This window comes from Rhineura floridana, chromosome 4 (assembly GCF_030035675.1).
Source record: "Rhineura floridana isolate rRhiFlo1 chromosome 4, rRhiFlo1.hap2, whole genome shotgun sequence".
NCBI classification, from domain to species: Eukaryota; Metazoa; Chordata; class Lepidosauria; order Squamata; family Rhineuridae; genus Rhineura; species Rhineura floridana.
In genome coordinates, this window is record NC_084483.1 from 174347435 (window position 1) to 174370892 (window position 23458).

General features: G+C 40.7%; 1 protein-coding gene across 1 annotated transcript in view; it reads left to right on the plus strand.

Annotated features, from left to right (window-relative positions):
- Positions 1–23458, plus strand: part of NSL1 (NSL1 component of MIS12 kinetochore complex) — a 37348-nt gene that overhangs the window by 6677 nt on the left and 7213 nt on the right. The window contains exons 2-4 of the mRNA XM_061625258.1: positions 3357–3435; positions 7168–7298; positions 14277–14331. Coding sequence (XP_061481242.1) covers positions 3357–3435; positions 7168–7298; positions 14277–14331 — 265 coding nt within the window. The remainder of the gene's footprint in view (positions 1–3356; positions 3436–7167; positions 7299–14276; positions 14332–23458) is intronic.

Sequence of the window (23458 nt, forward strand, 5' to 3'; positions counted from 1 at the left end):
TGGACAAGACTTCCATTTTCTGAAGGAAGACTTTTTGCCTCTAAGAGCTTCCTTGACTTTGCTCGTTAACCATGCTGGCATCTTCTTGGCCCTGGCGGTAATTTTTCTGATCTGCGGTATGCACTCCAGTTGAGCTTCTAATATAGTGTTTTTAAACAACTTCCAAGCATTTTCGAGTGATGTGACCCTCTGGACTTTGTTTTTCAGCTTTCTTTTTACCAATCCCCTCATTTTTGTGAAGTTTCCTCTTTTGAAGTCAAATGTGACCGTGTTGGATTTTCTTGGCAATTGGCCAGTTACATGTATGTTTAATTTAATAGCACTGTGGTCACTGCTCCCAATCGGTTCAACAACACTTACATCTTGCACCAGGTCCCGGTCCCCACTGAGGATTAAGTCCAGGGTTGCCGTCCCTCTGGTCGGTTCCATGACCAACTGGTCTAGGGAATAGTCATTTAGAATATCTAGAAACTTTGCTTCTTTGTCATGACTGGAACACATATGCGGCCAGTCTATGTCCCGGTAGTTGAAGTCACCCATTACTACCACATTTCCTAGTTTGGATGCTTCCTCAATTTCATATCTCATCTCAAGGTCTCCCTGAGCATTTTGATCAGGGGGACCGTAGATCGTTCCCAGTATTAAGTCCCTCCTGGGGCATGGTATCACCACCCACAATGATTCTGTGGAGGAGTCTGCCTCTTTTGGGGTTTCGAGCTTGCTGGATTCAATGCCTTCTTTCAAGTATAGAGCGACTCCGCCACCAATACGTCCTTCCCTGTCCTTCCGATATAGTTTATATCCAGGGATAACTGTATCCCACTGGTTTTCTCCATTCCACCAGGTCTCCGTTATGCTCACTATATCAATGCTCTCCTCTAAGACCAAGCACTCCAGTTCTCCCATCTTGGTTCGCAGGCTCCTAGCATTAGCGTACAGGCACTTGTAAGCAGTGTCTCTCTTCAAGTGTCTTTGGCACTTGTGGTTAGGCCTGTGGTAATTTTGCTCTTCTGAATTTATATCCTGTGCCCCTGCTCTCACAATGCCTACTTCTAGGCCTACCCCTTTTAAAATTTCATCATTTCTTTGGTTTTTATCCCAGGGGGGAGGTTTATTCCGAACCGGACCTTTCTCAGCTCCTGTCGGGTTTCCCCCCTCAGTCAGTTTAAAAGCTGCTCTGCCACCTTTTTAATTTTAAGTGCCAGCAGTCTGGTTCCATTCTGGTTCAAGTGGAGCCCGTCCCTTTTGTACAGGCCCGGCTTGTCCCAAAATGTTCCCCAGTGCCTAACAAATCCAAACCCTTCCACCCGACACCATCGTCTCATCCACGCATTGAGACTGCGAAGCTGGGCCTGTCTGGCTGGTCCTGCGCGTGGAACCGGTAGCATTTCAGAGAAAGCCACCTTGGAGGTACTGGCTTTCAGCATCCTACCTAGCAACCTAAATTTTGCTTCCAGGACCTCACGGCTGCATTTCCCCATGTCGTTGGTGCCGATGTGCACCACGACCACTGACTCCTTCCCAGCACTGTCTACCAAACTATCTAAACGACGGGCGATATCCGCAACCTTCGCACCAGGCAGGCAAAACACCTTGCGGTCTACACGCCCATCACACACCCCACTGTCTATGTTCCTAATGATCGAATCACCCACTACAAGGATCCCTCCACTCCCTGGAGATATATCCTCGGCACGAGAGGATAGCTGCTCATCCCCCAAGGTATGGGTCCCTTCTAAGGGATCGTTTCCCTCTTCCTCAGCTGGATGCTCTCCTTCCCCGAGACCATCGTTGTCCATGATAGCAGGAGAGCTATCATCGTTGGAGTGGGACACAGCTATAACGTCCCTGAAGGCCTCCTCCACACACCTCTCTGCCTCTCTCAGCTTTTCCAGGTCCGCCACCTTGGCCTCAAGGAAATGAAGTCGTTCCCGGAGAGCCAGGAGCTCATTGCACCGAGAGCACACCCACGACTTCTGTCCAACAGGCAGATAGTCGTACATGCTGCAGGCGGTGCAAAACACTGGAAAGCCCCCACACCCCTGCTGGCTTCTTACCTGCATCGTTTTGTTTAAGGTTTATTACGTCAGTGGGTTGGAGACTGCGGTTTAGTTGAGGTCAGGGAACAGAAGGGCAGAGTGGGGGGCCCTGGCCTCCTCGCCCTGCTGCCGAACTCGCTCTGCTGCTTAACTCGCCTTGACGCTTCATCAGCTGGGGCTCCCTCTAGCTCGTGGAGCAGCACTGAGAGTTCTTACTGTGCATGCCCAACGTTAGCGTTGAGTTCAATGTAGAATTTCTTAAATTAATTAAAAATCAGCCAGGCCTTTTTTTTAAACTTTTAAACTGCAGAAGATGAAGGTCAGAGTATGGGGCAAGGTCAGTAATAGGATTACAGGTACTCAGTGAGCATGGCTGATTTTTAATTAATTTCAACAAATTATGAGAACTCTGGCAGAAGAAAGTCCAAAAGGGGTCTGGGTTTTTTCTCTCTTTTTACTCTTTGAACTCTCTATTCTCTCTGAGTGTTTTGTGTATCGCCGTGAAAATTTAGAGGGTTGTTAAGCAAGCGTTTCTGAGTTTAGGACTATAAGTTTTGTAAGGATTTGTTTTGAAATGAGCTTATGGGAAGGATCAGAATGGCATGGGGGTATTTTCAATCTAACTTTGTGGAATGCGAAAAATCCACACTGGTAAAGTATACAGCTACTCTCGTGGCTGTATAATATGTGACAATAATAAGCAGTGTTTTCTACCTTTCCCCATCCAGCTTCAACTTTAAACAAACCACAGTTCCTCAAGTTTGGATGTTAGAGTCCAAAGGGTCTGTAACTGAGACAATCTCATATTCTCTCCTTGTTTAATCTCTCTCTCTCTCTCTCTCTCTCTCTCTCTCTCTCTCTCTCTCTCACTCTCACTCACACACTCACACACTCACACACACTCTCACACTCATATATATATGGATTCACTGTTTTCATTTTTTGGCTCCAAAATGTTTTGGGCTATTGTGCTGAGTCTGCATTAATGGTTGTGAATGGGTCCACTGCTCAGGCAGATCCCTTTTTATCAATTTATGATGGCATTTTACTTCGCCGCTATTGACCTGTAGTTGGAGGGTCTCTGCCTTCAGGGTTATGTGAATCAGCTCTTCTCCATAGTTGGCTACTTTATTCTACAGAGCCCACTCTGATATACATTCAAGATATACATTCAGTTAATAAAATGATAATGATAATAAATGCATAGAGATGGAAAAAGATAACAGAATGAGGGAACATTCAAGTAGTTTGGGTGTTATATTACATCAGTAGAGAAATTAATATTTTTAAGCGTTCTGATGTATACTTTTTCTACAGAATTTTGAAACAGCTGTTAAAGAGAACATCACTGTTAATGGACAACCATGGCAGGAGTCATCAGATGTTCTTCAAAATGGTATGTGAATGTCTGAATATAACTTCTTATAAAATTATGCATGGCATTGAGAAAGTGGATAGAGAAAAGTTTTTCTCCCTCTCTCATAATACTAGAACTCATGGGCATTCAAAGAAGCTGAATGTTGGAAGATTCAGGACAGACAAAAGGAAGTACTTCTTTACTCAGCGCATAGTTAAACTATGGAATTTGCTCCCACAAGATGCAGTAATGGCCACCAGCTTGGACGGCTTTAAAAGAAGATTAGACAAATTCATGGAGAACAGGGCTATCAATGGGTACTAGCCATGATGGCTGTGCTCTGCCACCCTAGTCAGAGGCAGCATGCTTCTGAAAACCAGTTGCTGGAAGCCTCAGGAGGGGAGAGTGATCTTGCACTCAGGTCCTGCTTGCAGACTTCCCCCAGGCACCTGGTTGGCCACTGTGAGAACAGGATGCTGGACTAGATGGGCCACTGGCCTGATCCAGCAGGCTCTTCTTATGTTCTTATTTTTGTGCTAACTTAATGAAAATTTTTATTCTGTGAAATCCAACAAAGGTATTTTCAGAGTGCATTTTTGCATATGTCTTTTAATTATACCAGATAACCTTTTCACATCTACTACCTCATTTGAGTGATGTACTCATGTTATATGTGCTTGTGGAAAGTGCTTAGTCCTTTTTTCCTTATGTGCAATAACCGATAAGTTATTTCATATCCCATAGGTCAGGAAAGGGGAACCTCAGGCCCAGTGGCCAAATGCAGCTCCAAGCTTCTCTAATTGGCTGCTTGAAATCCCCAGGCTACATCCCTCACTTGACCTGCTTTGCACCTTGAGTATTTTTGCTGGATGAAACGTGTCCTTGACATGCACTCCCTTTTTCTCCTTCTAGTTTGGCTGCAGGGAGGTGATACGAAACATTTGCTCTCACTTTTAAACTAATCAAAGGTCCTTGTTGCATCCAAATTTTGTTGTATGATCCTGGCTTGTTCTAAAATCATAGTTTAAATACCATAGAGTTTTTTCTTGTTTTGACATACTGAGGTACTCTGCTTAGTTTAAAACTGGAAGAGGATGCTTCCAATTTACTCCCCAAAGCTGTGTGAGTGGAGAGAGAGGAGTATGTGAGCCAGAAGCTTGCTGATGGTTGTGCATGTAGTGCTAAACTATAACATTGCATCCAAACCAGGCCATTAGTACAAGATAGGCTTTTCCATGGCCTTGAATTAAAAGGTTTGTGCTTGTGATTAAAAACAGGCTTTTTTAAGAGTTGAGAATTACTTATAGCCTGGATAATGGGAACTTGGACTTCTTGCAGTCACAGTATTTGTACTTTACAGGCAACACTCATGTTTTTGCTCTTGTTTGTTTTTATTTATTTATTACATTTCTATTCAAGCCCTCCTCCCAAAGGAGAGCAGGGAGATAAACAATGAAGTAACCAAATGATACAATTGATAAAAAAACATTTAAAACTTTAAGAGCATCTAATATTTTAAAATAGTCACCACTAATAGCTTCAAGGTTGTCAGAAACACTGTCTTTTGTCCATAAAATGCCTACGTGAACAGGGATATTTTAAAGTCCCTCCTGAATGTTAATAATGAGGGAGACAGGTGCACGTCACCAGTGGAGGGACTTCACAAACGGGGAAACCATCATATTCATGATTGTGTATGCATGCATATACCTTCTATAAAATGAATTTAACCAAATTGCTACTGTGTTTTAAGAAAACAACCACCAATGGCTGTGTGGTCTTCATCATTTTTATATCAGGCTTTCATAGTATTTACACCATGGCCTGGTGTGCATGCTATGTTAAACCGTAGTTTAAAATAATATGGATGTTGGGAACCATGTTTTTAGATTAAGATGGATATATGTAAGTTAACACACTTAAAGTTTTTTATTGTTATTTTTAAGTTTACTGGATTCCAATTTATGGCAACCCTATGGATAGGGGGTTTCATGGTAAGTGGTATTCAGAGGTGGTTTACCATTGCGTTCCTCTGAGGCTGAGAGGCAGTGACAGGCCCAAGGTCACCCAGTGAGCTTCATGGCTGTGTGGGGATTTGAACCCTGGTCTCCCAGGTCATAGTTCAACACGCTAACCACTATGCCACGCTGTCTCTCTTGCAGTGTTAACATCTGCATGCAAATTATATAATTTTTTGTGTGCAGTTGAAGCTTTAGATATTCATTCTAACTCCAAATATAGAATATAATGTAAATAATAATTTGTGTTTTTAAATATTGTCAAATTTTGTTGCTACTGTATTTGGACTTTTTGTAGGGCTAAAAGAAAAAGAAAAGAAACTCACAACTCCTTTCCCCAATATTTTCTTTTACCTTGTTACCATTTTTGTCCAGTAGAGGCTGCTCAACATATTTATTTATTTTTTATTAAATTTATATCCCGCCCTTCCAGTAGGAGCCCTGGGTGGCAAAAATATATCCTTGCTAGTAACCAAACCTCTCCTTAAGAGAGATAGCCATATTAGTCTTTTTGCAGCAAAATCAAGAAAAAGACTTGTGGCATCTAAGAGATTAATACATTCATTATGCCACAAGTTTTCTAAACTAGAGGAAGTGGGTTTTATTTTATGTCACAATAAATTATATTTGTTGTGCTTTCTGTATCTTTGAGTTGTATGGGTCCCTTACTTAGAAACTGTTTCCCATTTCTCTTTGCAGTAATTTGTAAATGATTTGAATTTTTTAGTAAATCATCTAAATTGGGTGTCTTGTTTTAGAATGGAAGTACAGCTAATTAAAAATTTTGCTGTGTTAAATTTAGTCATTCTGTTAAGCTCATACACCTTATTTTCACACCCGGTCCTGATTGGTAACCATGAATAAAAACTTTATTATCAGTAGTTGGTTCCTTTTTTAATTCAGCTGGCACCTCCCTTTTCAAGCTGTTGCTTTCCGGTCAGTTGAGACAGAGACTCTTCCATTCCAGTTCAGCCCCATCCCAATTAGCAGAATTGTAGCAGTTGTGAACTGCAATGTAGTTGCACCTCAAGTTGCCCAGTCCAGCAACTTGTGGTATACATCTTCTCTGGCCCTTCTTCACTCTATTCTGTGCTGGTCAGGCTGCATCTAGAGTACTGTGTCCAGTTCTGGTGCCACGTGTTAAGAAGGACATTGACCAACTAGAGTGTTTTCAGAGGAGAGCAACCAAGATGGTGAAGGCTTTGGAAACCAAATTCTATGAGGAAGATGGAACAGACTTGTTTGTTGCTCCAAAGCACAGGACTAGAACCAATGTGTAGAAATTTCAACTAAACATTAGTAGAAACTTGATCGGAGCAAGAACTATTAGACAATGGAGCAGACTACCTGGGGAGGTAGTGGACTCTCCTGCACTGGAGGTATTTAAGCAGAGGCTAAACTATCAGTGATGTTGTAGTTGCCTCTTGCACTGCAGATTCTGCATTGAACAAGGGAACTTTATGATTCATAGTTCCACATGTCCCTGATCAAGATGGAATTGAGTATATACATCTTTCCACTTTTCAGTTCTTACCTGGTTGCTGTAGTTAAATTTCTTCTTCTCTAGGTATGGGGTAGAGGAATACTTTATCCATGTGTGTTTCAGAGATGCTGAGGGATGCATAAGACCACTGGGCTTGGGAGCTTTCGGAGGGGAAAAACAAACTTTTGTAGAGATACTGCAAATGAAACTTTCACATAGACTGTCTGAGTAATTTTATGTACCATATCTTCATTTTTTTTTGTAAATTAGATACGGATAGCAAACTCCTTGAAGATCAGCTTGATGAGTTAATAGTTGAGGTGGCTTCCAAACGTAATCAGTATCCCAGAAAAATACAAGTGCATGTGTTTAAAGCCATTAAAGCAAAGCAAGAATTCTTGGTGAGTATTCCCAGTTCTTAGTTCACTGGAAAAAAGTTGTGTGCATTTCAAGGGAAAAACTAAATCCAACTGTCACTTTGCTTATGGCTAGGTCAGCAGATTTTTGTAGATGTCAACTTTTTGAATTTTCATTTTCCAAAGATTCTTTCTAGACTACTTGAATTTCTCTCCCCTAATTTTGCTATATGCCCAGCAGATCATGCCAATGATGGCTGTGAGAGCTGATGAAGTATGTTGCTGAGTGTACACTTGCCCTGCAAATATATATTAGAATTATACCTTTAAAACTGGTTTTTTAAGGAACCACTTTTGTACCACCAGAATTTGTTAAATGCTCCATGAAAAAGAATGTTCTGTTGATACTAAATGTGAAATGGTAGTGCATCCGATCTCTATGTACGGATGTGAAAGCTGGACAGTGAAAAAAGTGGATAAGAGAAGAATCAACTCATTTGAAATGTGGTGTTGGAGGAGTGTTTTGCAGATACCATGGACCGCGAAAAAGACAAATAATTGGGTGTTAGAACAAATCAAACCAGAACTATCACTAGAAGCTAAAATAATGAAACTGAGGTTATACTTTGGACACATCATGAGAAGACATGATTCACTAGAAAAGACAATAATGCTGAGAAAAACAGTAGAAAGAGAGGAAGGCCAAACAAGATACGGATTGACTCCATAAAGGAAGCCACATACTTGAACTTAAAGATCTGAACAGGGTGGTTTACAAGAGATGCTTTTGGAGGTCGCTGATCCATAGGGTTGCCATAAGTCATAATCGACTTGAAGGCACATAACACACACAGTGCATATAGAACTAAGACCAAATCCTGTATATGGTTCACCATGAATGAATTGTCCATGATATGATAGATAGGATGCTAAAGGCTAAAGCCTGGAATCTTTGCAATAGCAAGTGATACCTCTTTTCTCTGCATCTTCTTGGGACACATCAATTCTATCCTGATTCAAATTCTTAAAGCATAAAAAATCAGCTGAAAGTTTGCAGTTGACTGCTGAGTTGCACCCTTCAATTTAAGGTATTCATAAACTATGGATTATAGCAGAATTTAACTGTGTAATCCTGTCCCCACCCCTCACGCCGTCCTGTGTTTTCCCACTAGTAAGCATGTATAGTTACATGCCACTTTCAAGAATGAATCTAGTGAATTGAGATTATGCCATCAAATGTAAGATTGCTAATAATGAATAGGCAGTTCTTAGTTGCACTGCATCTTCTGCTCCTTGCTGTTTTCCTGCTGCAACTATTTTAATCTCATAGTGCCAGCTGTGTGGAAGCTGCTGTACAGAACAGAAAAGCTGAGCAATGCTTTCCCAGTTTTCAGTCTGCATAATAAATACAACAGGTTCTAATCATGCTGCTGCATTGTAGCACCATACATTGTGTATGAGTTACTACATGTCTGTCTGTGCACATCGTGGTGATCAAGAAGTGATTTGTGTGACTGAGAAGATGGTTGCACAGCATATCTGATTGGTTTTTTAAGAAGGGAGGGGATGGCATGCAGTAAGGCTATCAATAGGTACTAGCCATTGTAGTTATGTACTACCACCACTGTCAGAGGCAATACACCTCTGAATGCCAGTTGCTTGGAATCCCAAGTGGGGAGAATGGTGTTGTACGCAGGTCCTGCTTATGAGCTTCCATGGGCATCTGGCTGGCCATTGTGAGAACAGGATGCTAGTCTAGACGGGCCATTGGCCTGATCAGGCAGTCTCTTCTTAAGATCGATTGTTCACATAGTTTTGTGTTGAGTCAATTCATGTCAAATTGTTAGTTTCAAACAACTTTCTTTGTTAGATTTCTTACTTGCCCTTCATCATAAGGTCCCGGAGTGAGTTACAAGAATATAATATACCGTTATAAAATCAAATAAAACAGTTACAATTATTAAAAAAACAAGTAAAACTGTTCCAGCCAAAAGAAAACAGTATAGATATTCAGAAAAGGAAAGGGATTCCTTTATTAAGAAAGGCATCGTAAATAAAACTGCCGGTATTGTAATGTTGTTGTTTCTGTTATGCCATCCTTCCTCCCAAAGGGAGCCCGGAGCAGCAAGCAAATGATAAACGATCCCAAGATTACTAAAAAACATCTTAAATATATATTTTTTAAAACTTGAAAACAAAACATTTTAAACAATTCCAATACAGATGCAGACTGGAATGAGGTCTCTACTTAAGGTCTTCAGTAGGCACCAAAAAGATAACACAGATGGTGTCTGTCTTTAAGTGGGGTGAATTCCAAAGGATAGGTGTCACAACACTAAAGGTCCTCTTCCTGTATAATCCTATGGTGAGACTACACTTGGAATACTGTGTACAGTTCTGTCTGCTGCATCTCAAAGAGGGTATTTTAGAGCTGAGTAAGGTGTAGAAAAGGGTGGCTGTAATGAATAGGGGGCTGGAGCATCTTCTCTGAAAGAAAAAGCTAAGCTTGGGGCTTGGTATTAGAAAAAAGACAACAGGGGCATGATAGAGATTCATAAATTAGGCATGCTGGAAAAAAAGTAACAGATTGGGGTTATTATAATCTTCCATTTGTGGTTTTTTTGGTCTTTATTGGTTATTGTATATTTAAATTGTTGTGACCCATCCCAAGATTACTAGTGAAGAGGAGCGGGATATAAATTTGTGGGCGTAAAAGTGGGGGGTTGTTCTTACAATATTAAAACTCAAGAGAACCTAATGAAATTGATTGGCAGGAGATTCGGGACAGAAAAGAAAAGACTTCACCCAGTGCTGAAGTAATTTGTAGAATTGGATGCCGCACGATGTGGGGATAGCTCAAAAAGTCTTATCCTTCATGAATTTGTCTATCAGTGATTCGTAGTCACAACGACTATATGCCACTGAATACCAGCAGCTAAGAGCAGTAGGGCTACTACCCATATCCTGTTTGTGGGGTTCCCAGAAGTTCCTTGCTATGGAAAACAAGGTGCTGGACTGTATGGATCATGTTCATATTTGTATCTCCTTGTTGCTGGGGTAAGTGGGTATGACATATCATGGCAGTATTTTCCTAGATCCTCCAGACACCTTTTAAAAATCTTAGAACTGCATCTGGTGTTTGTATTTTACAGTACCAAGAATAGTAATGGCTATATTTGCACAACTGTACAAATTACAATCAAGGAGGAAAGGCACCAGAACGCTTTCCTTTTGAACCAAGGAAGTTAACAAGAATGACAGTCTTGGTGTCATTCATGTAACTTCTTATTCTGAACAGAGTATCTGAACAGGAGTAGAAACAAGAGAATACCTATCCCCCTTTTTGTAATGTCTCTCACCCTTCCTTCAATGAGCTCAGAGTGGCAAATCTTAGATTATTCCAGTTTATCCTCACAACACCTGCTGCCCGAGGTAGATGAGGCTGAGCAATAGTGGCTTGCCCCAAGCTATCCAGTAAGCTTCATGGTGAGGCAGGCCTAATACCTAGACTAGCACTCTGGTTCAAGTACAATAGTCTATCCACTCAATCATGCTGGCTCTCTAAGGACCAGACTAGACATTGCAAGAGCCATATTGCTGATTTAGCTCTGTATGTCTTCCCTTTTCTTCCCAGTTGCAGCTACTTCTACACAATGGGTGACGTGGCATCATTGTGATATGCAATTTTCTACCCCTACCACAGTCAGTCTGTGATCTCAGGTGCACAGCACAATTTTGTTGTGTCACAAGTTTTAAAAAAATTAAATATTACCAGGAAGAGGGGGCAAAAGACAAGGAGTGATAGCAGCTCTGTGTCTCTTGTAACCCTTAGATCTGCTGTGGACTTTTGAAAGTCTTTTAAAGTAGGGCCACTTCTTAAGCCAGACAGTAGAGGGCACTGTTTGGACATTCTTTTAAATTGCATTAGAATTTGAAAACGCAATAATCAAGGACCACAATACCTAAAAGATCATCTCATCCCTTATATACCTAGTCGATCAATATGCTCTACAGGTGAGGGTCTCCTGCAGATACCATCTCATCAGGAAGTCAATTCTGCACAACATAGGAAGCAAACCTTTAGTGTTGTGTTACCTACCCTTTGGAATGCACTCCCCTTAAATACTAGGCAGGTGCTGGCTCTGTCTTTTCGCCACCTGCTGAAGACTCTTTCAACAAGCCGTTTAAGTAGATACCTCATCCCAGACTGCATCTGTATTGGAATTGTTTTTAAAGATGTTTTTACAGATGCTTTGTTTTTAAGATGTTTTTAGTGCTTTATCATTTGTTTGCCACCCTGGGCTCCTTTTTGGAGGAAGGGTGGGATATAAATTTGAATTCACTAATAGGCCAAAAAAAAAACTTGCAGTTGAAGAACGTACCTATAGCCAACAGATATTTCTATCAAACTGTAAAAAGCAGGGAAATTGGGCAGTTATAGTGAATGTACCAGGGGAGCAGGAGATCTGAACTCCTCTCTGAGATATTTTACTGCCCTACAAATTTGTCAAAATGCAAACACAATTTGGGTTGGTCTTTCACAGTCTAATCCACTTGCTGTGTAGCTTGGAAGAATCTGGTAGCATGTGCCTCTGAGCATATGATGAGTGGTGGCAACACCTGCCAAATCCAAAGATGGAGAATTTCATTGTTATATATTTGTTGGTGTTCTTCTTACTTTGCTTCTTTCCTGTGTTACTACTGATTCTACAGAGAATCTAACCTAGAAAATTATATTTCTTTCATTATTCATCCTAGAATCTGTGTCAAATTTATTTTTATTGATTTCAAAGCCTTTTTATTGGTCAATGTCATCTGATGGTGAAGACAGGCTTTTGTGTTTCAAACTGGAGGTTATGTTCTGTTTCTATTTTGGGTGCATTAACCGTTGAATCTGAATCTGAAGTTTGATGTAAAATCGCACTGATTACCATATGTTGCTACTTAAGCAATGACTAGCTGTTGGAAAAAACAAATTTGGCGTGCCCAAGATGCATGTTTTCAACCTGCTATGCATAAACCGCTCCACTTAAGGAAAGGTGGGCATGGTCAATTAAAAATATAGAGTGCTAGGAGATGCCCTCTTCCCCTCACAGAGCTTCAACCAGAGCAGCTGACTGTTAAACCACTCTGGTCACTGGAGTTCTATCAGGGGATTAGCAGCCTCTTCTCAGCACCCTTCACAAAGTACACTTCCCAGGATTCTTTGCGGGAAGCCATGACTGTCTAAACAGAAATAAATGTCTGCCCTAGGTGTGGCCCCCTGATAAGCCAAGCCAAGCAGCTGTGAGTCTGGCTTTAGGAACACTAACAGTTGGTTCTTACTGAGCATGCCTGGGCTTATTCACTCCAATGCTAAATTTCTTAAATTAAGTAAAAATTGGCCAGGCATTTTTATTTTTTTTTTACTTTTAAACTTCAGAAGATGACCGGCAGAGTATGGAGCAAGGTCAGTAATAGGATTGCAGTTACTCTGTGAACATGGCTGATTTTTAATTTATTTCAACGAATTATGAGAACAGTGACAGAAAAAAATGCAACAGAGGTTTACACTTGAACTCTCAATTCTCTCTTGTCTGTTTTGTGAATCGCCATGAAAATTTAGAGTGCTCTTAAGCAAGTGTTTCTGAGTTCAGGACTATAAGTTTTGTAAGGTTTTGTTTTGAAATGAGTTATGGGAAGCAGCAGTATGGTATGGGTGGGTATTTTCAGTTTAACATTGCAGAATGCAAAAAATCCATGATGGCTATAGTAGACAGCCACTCTTGTGGCTGTATAATTTTTCACTTTTAAATACTGAGAGGAAAGAGAGAGAACACGACTTGCCTCAAGTCTCTCGGTTTATTTATTTATTAGACTTTTATACCGCCCGACTAGCAATAGGTCTCTGGGCGGTGAACACAAGAAATACAATAAAATCACACAATATAATACAACAGAACATATAAAATAAAATAATCTAAAATCAATCACAGCAGATTTTAAAATTAAGTTAACTTAAATTAGTATGCCTCGGAAAAGAGGAAGGTTTTAACTTGGTGCCGAAAGGATAACAATGTCGGCGCCAAACACACCTCCTCGGGGAGACTATTCCACAGTTAGTCCATGACACTGCTGGCGTTTACAGACCACCTCTCAAAACACACTGGAACTCACTAGCTCAAATGCACCCAAAGCTAGATATGAGGAAAAATCCTTTGCTGCTCAAAGTGCAGCACTCCCTTTTAAGTGTGAAGAAATGTTGCCTGAACTCAAGCCAAACTTGATAGAAAAAGAACTTTACATCTGTCCAGGCCCTACAATTTCCAGTTAAACAGATCAGGTAGCAGGTGATAGAAAGACCTCTGTCCAAGGCCCTGGGGAATTGCTGTCAGTCAGAGCAGAGCAGGTGGACAAGGAGTCTGACTTGGCATAATGGCATAAGGCAGACTTCCACGCTTCCAACCCGTGTTCCTGTTTTGTGCCCTCTTGAGGCATTTTGAAATGAAACTCAAAGCAAAGCAAATTTCAGCTCTGAACAGGTATGTCATGCTGCCTCTCTGTCCATCAAGTGTCTTGCTCCTCCTTAAGCAAGCGTTTGAGTTTAGGACTATAGGTTTTGTACGGTTTTGTTTTGAAATGTGCTTATGGGAAGCAGCAGAACAGCATGGGGGTATTTTCAATTTAACACAGCGGAATGCAAAAAATCCATGCTGGCTATAGCATATATACACTCTCATGGCTGTATAATAATAATAATTCTTCAAATGAGCATTTCAAGTGTATTATAATGGCAGAATTTAGGCAGCCTGGATAAATAAGCAAGATAGATTGTTTTTGGTAGTTCTGTGGATTGAAACAAGAATGCCGGATGCTACTGGATATTCCTGCTGCTTGCCTATCATAACCCTAGTCTCCATTCTCTGTGCATAAGAACCAGATGTTCTCACTTATCAACGCTGTCCTTTGTAAACATCATAAAAACTCAAGGCAAGTCAAATACTTAGTAATGGATACTTCAAATATATATTTTTGTTTATACAGGGCTGCTATCAACCTCTTGTGAATCCTCAAGAGATGAAAGTAGAACCATCTCAAGGTAATTGCTTGATATTATAGCTTAATGCTAGCTAGAAAATGCAGCCATTGTAAAAAAGAAAAAATCGCTGCATTTTTTTAATAGTTGAACTTCGAAAACTCTAATCTGTTCATTCTTTTCCAGGTAGCTATATTAGTCTGTTTCTGCAAAAACAGTCAGCCTCGTGGCACCTTGTGCCATAAGTTATATGGACTGGAGGCCACAACATCAGATGCAGGAAATGTTATCCTATGTTGACTGGCATATAGTGAATATATGTGGCTGTAGAGATTATTTTTTTCTTTTCACTCTTGTGTATATATTTCTGCCAGTTAACATTTTATGAATCTGATGACATGGACTCTAGTCCATGAAGCTTATGCCATAATAAATATGTTAATCACTAAGGTGCCCTAAGACTTGTTCATTCTTTTTGGGCAGTGATTGGTTTGATTTAAATATTTTGGTTTATTTCAGTGTTTGAAATGCCCTTTCTTTGTGGTTGTAACTGTATTAATCTCCTTAGATGCTGCGGTAACTGACTAGTGTTTCAGTACATTACCACACTACTTTGTTCTGCCCCTTTGTCCTAGCCCATTTGCCATACTTCAGGACATTGTTGATATCATGAACAACCTGGGAATTAAAAAAATAGATCTCCTGACTAATTATTCTATAACTACCCGCTGAAAAAAATCATAAATACTTTATCTACAAACAGCCAGCATTGTCCAAAGTCAGAGAAATGAAACGGAACTGTGCAGAAGACATGGCAAACCTGGTCTTAAACTCTGTTACCAGAAGTGTGTCCTATCCATTCACTTTTGTCTAATACCAATAATATAACATTCCATGTTTACAAATGCTTTGTTCACCCGGAACTGTAGGCTTGGTTGCTTTTCTGCTGCCACTCCCTCCAAATAATATGATTTTGTGCAGTGGCAGGTGTGAATCCAAATGCATCCCAGTAATAAAGTAATGATATGTTGCCAGACAGAAAGTTTTCTTTTTGTTTTGAAGTTTTTGGTAATAGAGGAGGAGGAGGAGGAGGAGCAGGACACTTGATGGACAGAAAGGCAGTATGACATACCTGTTCAGAGCTGAAATTTGCTTTGCTTTGAGTTTTGTTTCAAAACACCTCAAGAGGGGCACACAACAGGAACACTGGTTGGAAGCATGGAAGTCTGCCTTATGCCAAGTCAGACTCCTTGTCCACCTGCTCTGCTCTGACTGACAGCAATTCCCCAGGGCCTTGGACAGAGGTCTTTTCCATCACCTGCTACCTGATCTGTTTAACTGGAAATTGTAGGGCCTGAACCTGGGACCTTGTGCGTGTGAAGCACGTGTGCTACCACTGAGCTTACCCATGGCTAGCTGATCGTAGGATGCAATGTGTATTTTGCCACCTGGGCATGTGATTGTCATTAACACTTTGCTAAACACGCTGTTAAGCTGGACAGATGTAAAGTTCTTTTTCTGTCAAGTTTGGCTTGAGTTCAGGCAACATTTCTTCTCGCGTGAAAGGGACTGCTGCTCTTTGAGCAGCAAAGGATTTTTCCTCATATCTAGCTTTGGGTGCATTTGAGCTAGTGAGTTCCAGTGTGTTTTGAGAGGTGGTCTGTAAACGCCAGCAGTGTCATGGACTAACTGAATGACTTGAGGCAAGTCGCTCTCTCCCTCTCCCCCTCCTCCCATACTCTGATGGTTGTCTTCTGCAGTTTAAAAGTTTTTTAAAAAAAATACCTGGCTGATTTTTACTTAATTTAAGAAATTTAGCATTGGAGTGAATGATAAGCCCAGGCATGCTCAGTAAGACGAACTGTCAGTGTTCTAAAAGCCAGACTCGCACTTGCTTGGCTTAGCTAATGAGGGGACCACACCTAGGCTAGACATTTATTTCACTTTAGACAGTCTTGGCTTCCCCCAAAGAATCCTGGGAATTGTAGTTTGTGAAGGCTAATGAGAGGAAACTGCTATTCCCCTGACAGAGCTCCAGTGGCCAGAGTGGTTTAACAGTTAGCTGCTCTGATTGAAGCTCTGTGAGGGGAAGAGGGCATCTCCTAGCAACTCTCAGCACACCTCACTAACTGCACTTCCCAGGATTCTTTGGGAGAAGCCATCGCTGTCTAAAGTGAAGTAAAGGACTGTGTGTGGCCAGTGACAGCTTTGGTTTAAATTTGGGTGGAAGTCTACACGTGCCTGCTGTAGAATAAAAAGGTGGGGGAAATGCTGAAAAACAATGATAGTTTCACAATGTTTTCCTTTTGGAAAGGTGTGGAAAGTGCCCACCCACCCAAGCTCTCCTCCTCCCCTCCCTGCCCCTCCCCCAGGACAGTTTCACCTATCCTAAGGATGACTGCACAGGAGTAAATCCCATTGAACTCAAAAAGCACGCAAATGATCAAACCTGCTCTGCCCTCCTTCTTCCTCTTGTCCCTTCCCTCCCCCTTCCTTTGCCCCTCCCTTCCCATCCCCTTCCAATCCCTTCCTTTCCCCTCCCTCCCCATCCCCTTTCTCCTCCCCCATGGTCAGTTTTACCTATCTTAAGCATGATTGCATGGGAGTAAAACTCATTGAACTCAATAAGCATGCAAATGATCATACCTGCCTTTTCCTCCTCCTCCCTCCCATCACCTCCCTTTTGCCCCTTCCCTCCCCCTTTGTTTGCCCCTCCCCTTCCAATCCCCTCCTTCCCCTTTCCCTCCTCTCTCCCCTCCCTTCCTCCTTTCCTCTCCTCCCCTTGGTCAGTTTTACCTATCCTAACCATGGTTGCACAGGAGTAAATCCCACTGAACTCAGTAAGCATGCAAATGAGCAGACCTGCCTTTCCCCTCCCTCTCTCCTACCCTCTCTCCTTCCTTCTTCCTCCTTCCCTGCCCACTCCAGCCCTCACTCCTTCCCTTTCATAGTCAGCTTTACCTATCCTAAGTGCAATTGAACAGGAGTAAATCCCACTGAACTCAATGCAATGCAAATGATCAAACCCACCCTCCTCCTCCTTGTAATATTGTTTACAATATGTTGCTACTTAAGCAATGACTCTAGCTATTGGAAAAACCAAACTTGGTCTGCCCAAGATGCATGTTTTCAGCCTGCTATGCTTAAACCACTCCACTTAAGGAAAGGTAGACATGGTCAATTAAAAACACAGAGGGCATCTAGAAATTTGCTAGAATATATTTCATGTCCCACTGTTTTATGTTGTGCAAACTGAGACACTCCTCATGTCCTCTGGAGACAATTCTGCAGAATAGTCAGTGCCATTATTCCACAATTGGTTTTGAATTTTTTTAGTGTAAATTTTGCAAAGTGTTGCTTCACTTCACATATTCACAGAAACAGAAGCAAAAGAAAATGATTTACTATAGGAAACTTCACTAAAATTGCAAAGTATTTCAAACATATTTAAAGTGACTTTCTGAACTATATCAACTGTCTTAATATTGTTGCTTCCTCCCTGCTAAAACAAGACCAGCATAGTACTTGTCTTGTTTCTGTTATTTGGGCTGATTGCAGGTGTTGCCATCACTCACCATATGCTCAGAGGCACATTACCAAATTCTTCCAAGTTCCACAGGAAGTGGATTGGACTGTGAAAGACCAACTCAAATGGTGCTTGCATTTTGACAAATTAGTAGGGCAGTACAATATCTCGGAGAAGAGGCCTCCTGTTCCTCTGGTACATTCACTATAGCTGCCCAATTTCCCTGCTTTTTAAAGTTTGATAGAAATATCTGTTGTCTATAGGTACGTTCTTCAACCACAAGGGTTTTTTTTTTGCTTATTAGTGAATAATTATATAACTCACAAGCTGTTGCAAGGACGAATGTTGTAAGAATTGTAAATAACCTTTAAATGGAAAGAGCTGTAAATATATTTTGAAACAAATGTATTTTTTTAGCATCTCACAGTCAATGCCCAGCAGTTAGTGCTTCTTAACTTTGTTTATAAACTGAGCAAAAATACAAATTACTAACAAAAATATCATACAGATTTAGGCACTATGTTGAATGTGTGTATATGCATTGTGTTTTAGCATGTTCATGCATCCCTGTTCAGTAACTCTGGTGGCCAGAAACCAAAGATATTTAGATTACTCACTACCTTTCATTTCCTTTTTTCATTTCCCTGTGTTTTGGAAAACATGAAAATAACTCTGCTACTAAATATCAAGTACCTTTTATATGCTATCATGTAACTGTCTTCCCAGCCTATTATAACATGTAGAAACTGCTGGGCTAGATCATTTCAGACAGTCCAGTCCTCTGTATTCAAAAGAGGCCAGTTAAATGCCTCTGAGAAGCTCATGCACAGTTGCTTATAATATCAGTGGTCTGCAGTCTCTAGCTCTGGTGGACGGAAGGTAGCTCTGGATCTACTGAAAGAGTTGGGGTGATCTGCGTTAGATAAGCAAGAATTTCTGGCTCTCCGTTGTTTAACAATAGCAGCAACAAAATGAGCACTCACACACAGTGCCACAACCCTAATTATATTGCTGAAATGAAAAAAAGCTTGAGGTAACCCTGAGGGGAGGAAGAGCTGTGAACTTCATTGTTGTGTTACTCACAACAAATTCCTAGGATCTGAATTCTTTAATTTTGGACCAGCTCCAGTTGGTGGATCATGGGGTTTTGGTAAAAGAAAAAATCCAAGTAGATCTCGCAAACCTGCAGTCTGCCCACCCCTGCTGTATCTTGCTGCAGCCCCTGTTATTACTGATCCCACTTCCTAGATTGAAAACTGAGGCAGAGTAGGTGAAGAATTTGCCTGGGTTTACTCGAGAGGGTCATGGCTGAGCTGGAGTTTATGTATTATTTATATAGTACCCATAATGTGTGTGGTGCTCTAAAAAGTACAGGAGAGGATTAGGTGGGAAGTGGGGAGACAGAGAATAAAGATAGAGGTATTTAGTAAATGGATGAAAGATTAACTATATATTTCAGTTACACCTACTAAGGCTTGGGTAAAATAGGATCAGTGGGAGGAAGGGACTGCATTTCATGGAAATGATGGATTTGAGGGAAGGGTTTAAAGGCAGTAAAAGCATTAGCATCATGCAGGTGTTCTGGGAGGCAGTTCAGACAGCTAAGGCATGAAGGTCACAGGCAGGACTGTATTTTCACAGATCACAGCTGGGATACAGAAAAACTATGCCATCCTGGCTCTCAGGCCTGATTAGTTCACAGAGGCTTGTCAGAAGGTGTGAGCTGGCCTGGGGCACTCTAGCTCATTGAACCAGTCTGTAAAACTTCTTCAGCAACTGCTGCTGTTTGCTTCCTCAGACCTCGTGGGGAATTCTGGTTCATGTGTCCTCTATGTGGCCAAGATGTTACAACTTTGCACCCTCCTATCAAGGCTCCTTTTTGGAAATAGGTTGTACTCTTGAGTGACAAGCTTGAGCTACTTAGGATGGCTTCAGTTCCAAGATACAGAGTGTCTTGTATGAAATTCTGGTGAGCCACCTAGAAGTTCCCAAGGGTTTTGTCTTCTCTCATGCTGGTTCACATAGCAGACCCTCTGAATAAGTTTCTTTACTCCTTGGTGTGTTTCCCTGGGTGAAAAGTTGCCTTAGTGTCAATTCTTTGTGTGTTTGCAATTTTAATGTATGGGAAAGCACACAGGGAGTCATTTCTAGTTAATTTCATTTTCTTTTCATTATAATATCAGCATTTTAAAAAATGCTTTTAACTTAGTCACCACCCTTCTTATAATTTCTTATTCTCCTTGAGTTTGACCCAACAGAGAAAGTTCTTGTTTTGCAATGGGTGGGATTTCCACTTCTTTGTTTCGTGTAACTTTTTTTTCACATGCTAAGTTTCTGTTGACAGGAAAGAATGTACTTGTAATTGAAAAGATTGAGAACTAGGGCTGGGCTGAAACTTCTTTCATGCTTTTGCTGAGGTCACTTGACTGCTGTGCAGTTCCCCAACTAGCAAGAAGGAACCAAATGAGGGGGTGGGAAAATATTTTTCCCCCATAACCTGTCCACAGATTCAATCAAAAAGGTCCAACCTTGTTGAAGGGGCAAGATTTGACCCAAGAATTTAAATCCACAACGTTCAGCTGAGCGTATTTGAAAAAAAGCAGTTGCAGTTATGACAATAGTTTTGATTTCTGTTGAACAGAGTAACTGTTATCTAAGAACCAGGAGGCACACAGGCTGTAGATCATACTTCAGGGGTTGTGTTGTGATGTTTACCCTTTATATCTTTGCCATGATCTCTGTTGGTTCAGTATGCCTCACCCAGGGCTATTTGCTTCATATGTGCTCACAGAGCTGTTCTTCCAAGTTATTCTGTGAGTTGGGAAAGGATATATATTCATGAGTCAGAGCTGATTCACATTTTGTGGAGCAAGTGTCTTTGAAGCAGTAACAAATTAAAGTGTGAAGTAGAGGTGCGTGTTTATAAACACGTGGAGGACATGTGCTGAGGAAAAGGTTGCAGGTTAAAGTTCCCCGTCACATGCTCTCCACAACTCAGTGAGTTTACATAACTGCACCTGTGTTTCATACTTTATAACACTTCCTGATCTAAACACTCTTTTCACATAAAGTGTTAATTGACTCTTGAATACAAGTGTAGCATGAATGAGGCAATCTGACTTGCATTGTAAAATGGAAATACATACTCTGGGAGGCAACTCTTAGTGCTGGTTCATATCTTTAAAAACCACCAAAGTGCATGGTCCCCAGGGCCTGCTTGTATGAGTTCTCTGTTCTGAGTAAAGTCATGTGAATGGGACTTTTGGAAGAATGTTGTTAGCATGGACACCCTGGCTCCTACATTCACTTAACCCACACAGTAGTAGCAGCAAGGCAGTTTACTCGGGGAATCTGAAACAAGACTTAGATTGTATGCTGTCTGGGGCACAGATTCTCTTATGCACTCTTCGATCTTATACATGGGCAAAGTTTTGAGTTAAGGTCCTTTGTGTCTGTTATGAACTCCAGTAATTATAATCAGCATCATAATTGCAAAAGTCTTTACAGTTCTGCTGCATAGCAGATAGAAATTTACATCCTTTTTCAATCTTAAATCCTTTACTTCAAATAGATGAATAAAAAGATTATACCATGGTTGAATTAAGCAGCTTTGGGTATATGGCAAAGAATCTATTATATGATTTCAGATAGGAAGTGACCTAGATTTATAAGATAAAAGGTATATGTACCTGTTAATAACAGTCTAATATCACAGGCTTGAGTCAGAAAAATCTTAGGTGGAATGTTTTAAAGAGAATGTTGTTATGTGCCTTCAAGTTGACTGCAACTTATGGCAACCCTAGGAATCAGTGACCTCCAAGAGCATCTTTCATAAACCACCCTGTTCAGATCTTGTAAGTTCAGGTCTGTGGCTTCCTTTGTGGAATCAATCCATCTCTTGTTTGGCTTTCCTCTTTTTCTATTTCCTTCTGTTTTTCCCAACATTATTGTCTTTTCTAGTGAATCATGTCTTCTCATATGTGTCCAAAGTAGGTTAACCTTAGTTTCATCATTTTAACTTCTAGTGACAGTTCTGGTTTAATTTGTTCTAACACCCAATTCTTTATTTATTTATTTGCAGTACTTGGTATGCGCAAAACTCTCCTCCAACACCACATTTCAAATGAGTTGATTTTTCTCTTATCCACTTTTTTCACTGTCCAGCTTTCACATCCATACATAGAGATGGGAATACCATGGTCTGAATTTAGTGTTCAGTGATATATCTTTGCATTTGAGGACCTTTTCTAGTTCTCTCATAGCTGCCCTCCCCAGTCCTTGCCTCCTACTGATTTCTTGACTATGGTCTCCATTTTGGTTAATGACTGTGCCAAGGTGTTGATAATCCTTGACAAATTCAATGTCCTCATTGTCAACTTTAAAATTACATAAATCTTCTGTTGTCATTACTTTAGTCTTTTTAATGTTCAGCTGTAGTCCTGCTTTTGTGCTTTCCTCTTTAACTTTCATCAGCATTCATTTCAAATCATTTCTGGTTTCTGCTAGTAGTATGGTATCATCTGCATACCTTAAATCATTGATATTTCTTCCTCCAGTATTCACACCTCCTTCATCTTGGTCCAATCCCGCTTTCTGTATGATATGTTCTGGGTATAGATTAAACAAATAGGGTGATAAAATACGCCCATCTCACACCCTTTCCGATCGAGAACCAACTGGTTTCTCCCTATTCTGTCCTTACAGTAGCCTCTTGTCCAGAGTACAGGCTGCACATCAGGACAATCAGATGCTGTAGCACCCCCATTTCTTTTAAAGCATTCCATAGTTTTTCATGGTCTACACAGTCAAAGGCTTTTCTGTAATCTATAAAGCACAGGGTGATTTTCTTCTGAAATTCCTTGGTCTGTTCCATTATCCAATGTATGTTTGTGATATGATCTCTGGTGCCTCTTCCCTTTCTAAATCCAGCTTGGACATTTGGCACTTCTCGCTCCATATACAGTAAGAGCCCTTGTTGTAGAATCTTGAGCATTACTTTACTTGCATGGAATATTAAGGCAATAGTTCGATAATTACTGCATTCCGTGGGATCCCCTTTCTTTGGAATTGGGATATATATTGAACACTTCCAGTCTGTGGACCATTGTTTAGTTTTCCATATTTCTTGACAATTTTTTTGTCAAAATTTGGACAGATTCAGTCTCAGTAGCTTGTAGAAACTCTATTGGTATGCCATCTGTTCCTAGTGATTTGTTTCTTCCAAGTAATGTGCAGTTAGTTCCTCATTATTTACATAGCAAGTCTGTATGCTCATTTAAACTATATGCAATGAATTTCTCCATCTTTTTTAATATAATCAGAAATATAATTTACCAATGCACATCTGAAGCCCCATGTTTCTTCTAAGTATTTTAAGAGCAGCTTTCACCTGACATTCTAACATTTCTGGTTCTTCATCATACGGTTCCTCCATGAATGAATCTGTCACCCTGGCATCTCTTTTATAGAGTTCTTCAGTGTATTGCTTCCATCTTCCTTTTATTTCATCTCGGTCAGTCAGTGTGTTCCCCTGTTGATTATTCAACATCCCTACTCTTGGTTTAAATTTCCCTTTCATTTCTCTAATCTTTTGGAATAGGGCTCTTGTTCTTCCCTTTTTGTTGTCCTCTTCTATTTCTAGACAATAACTATTGTAATAGTTCT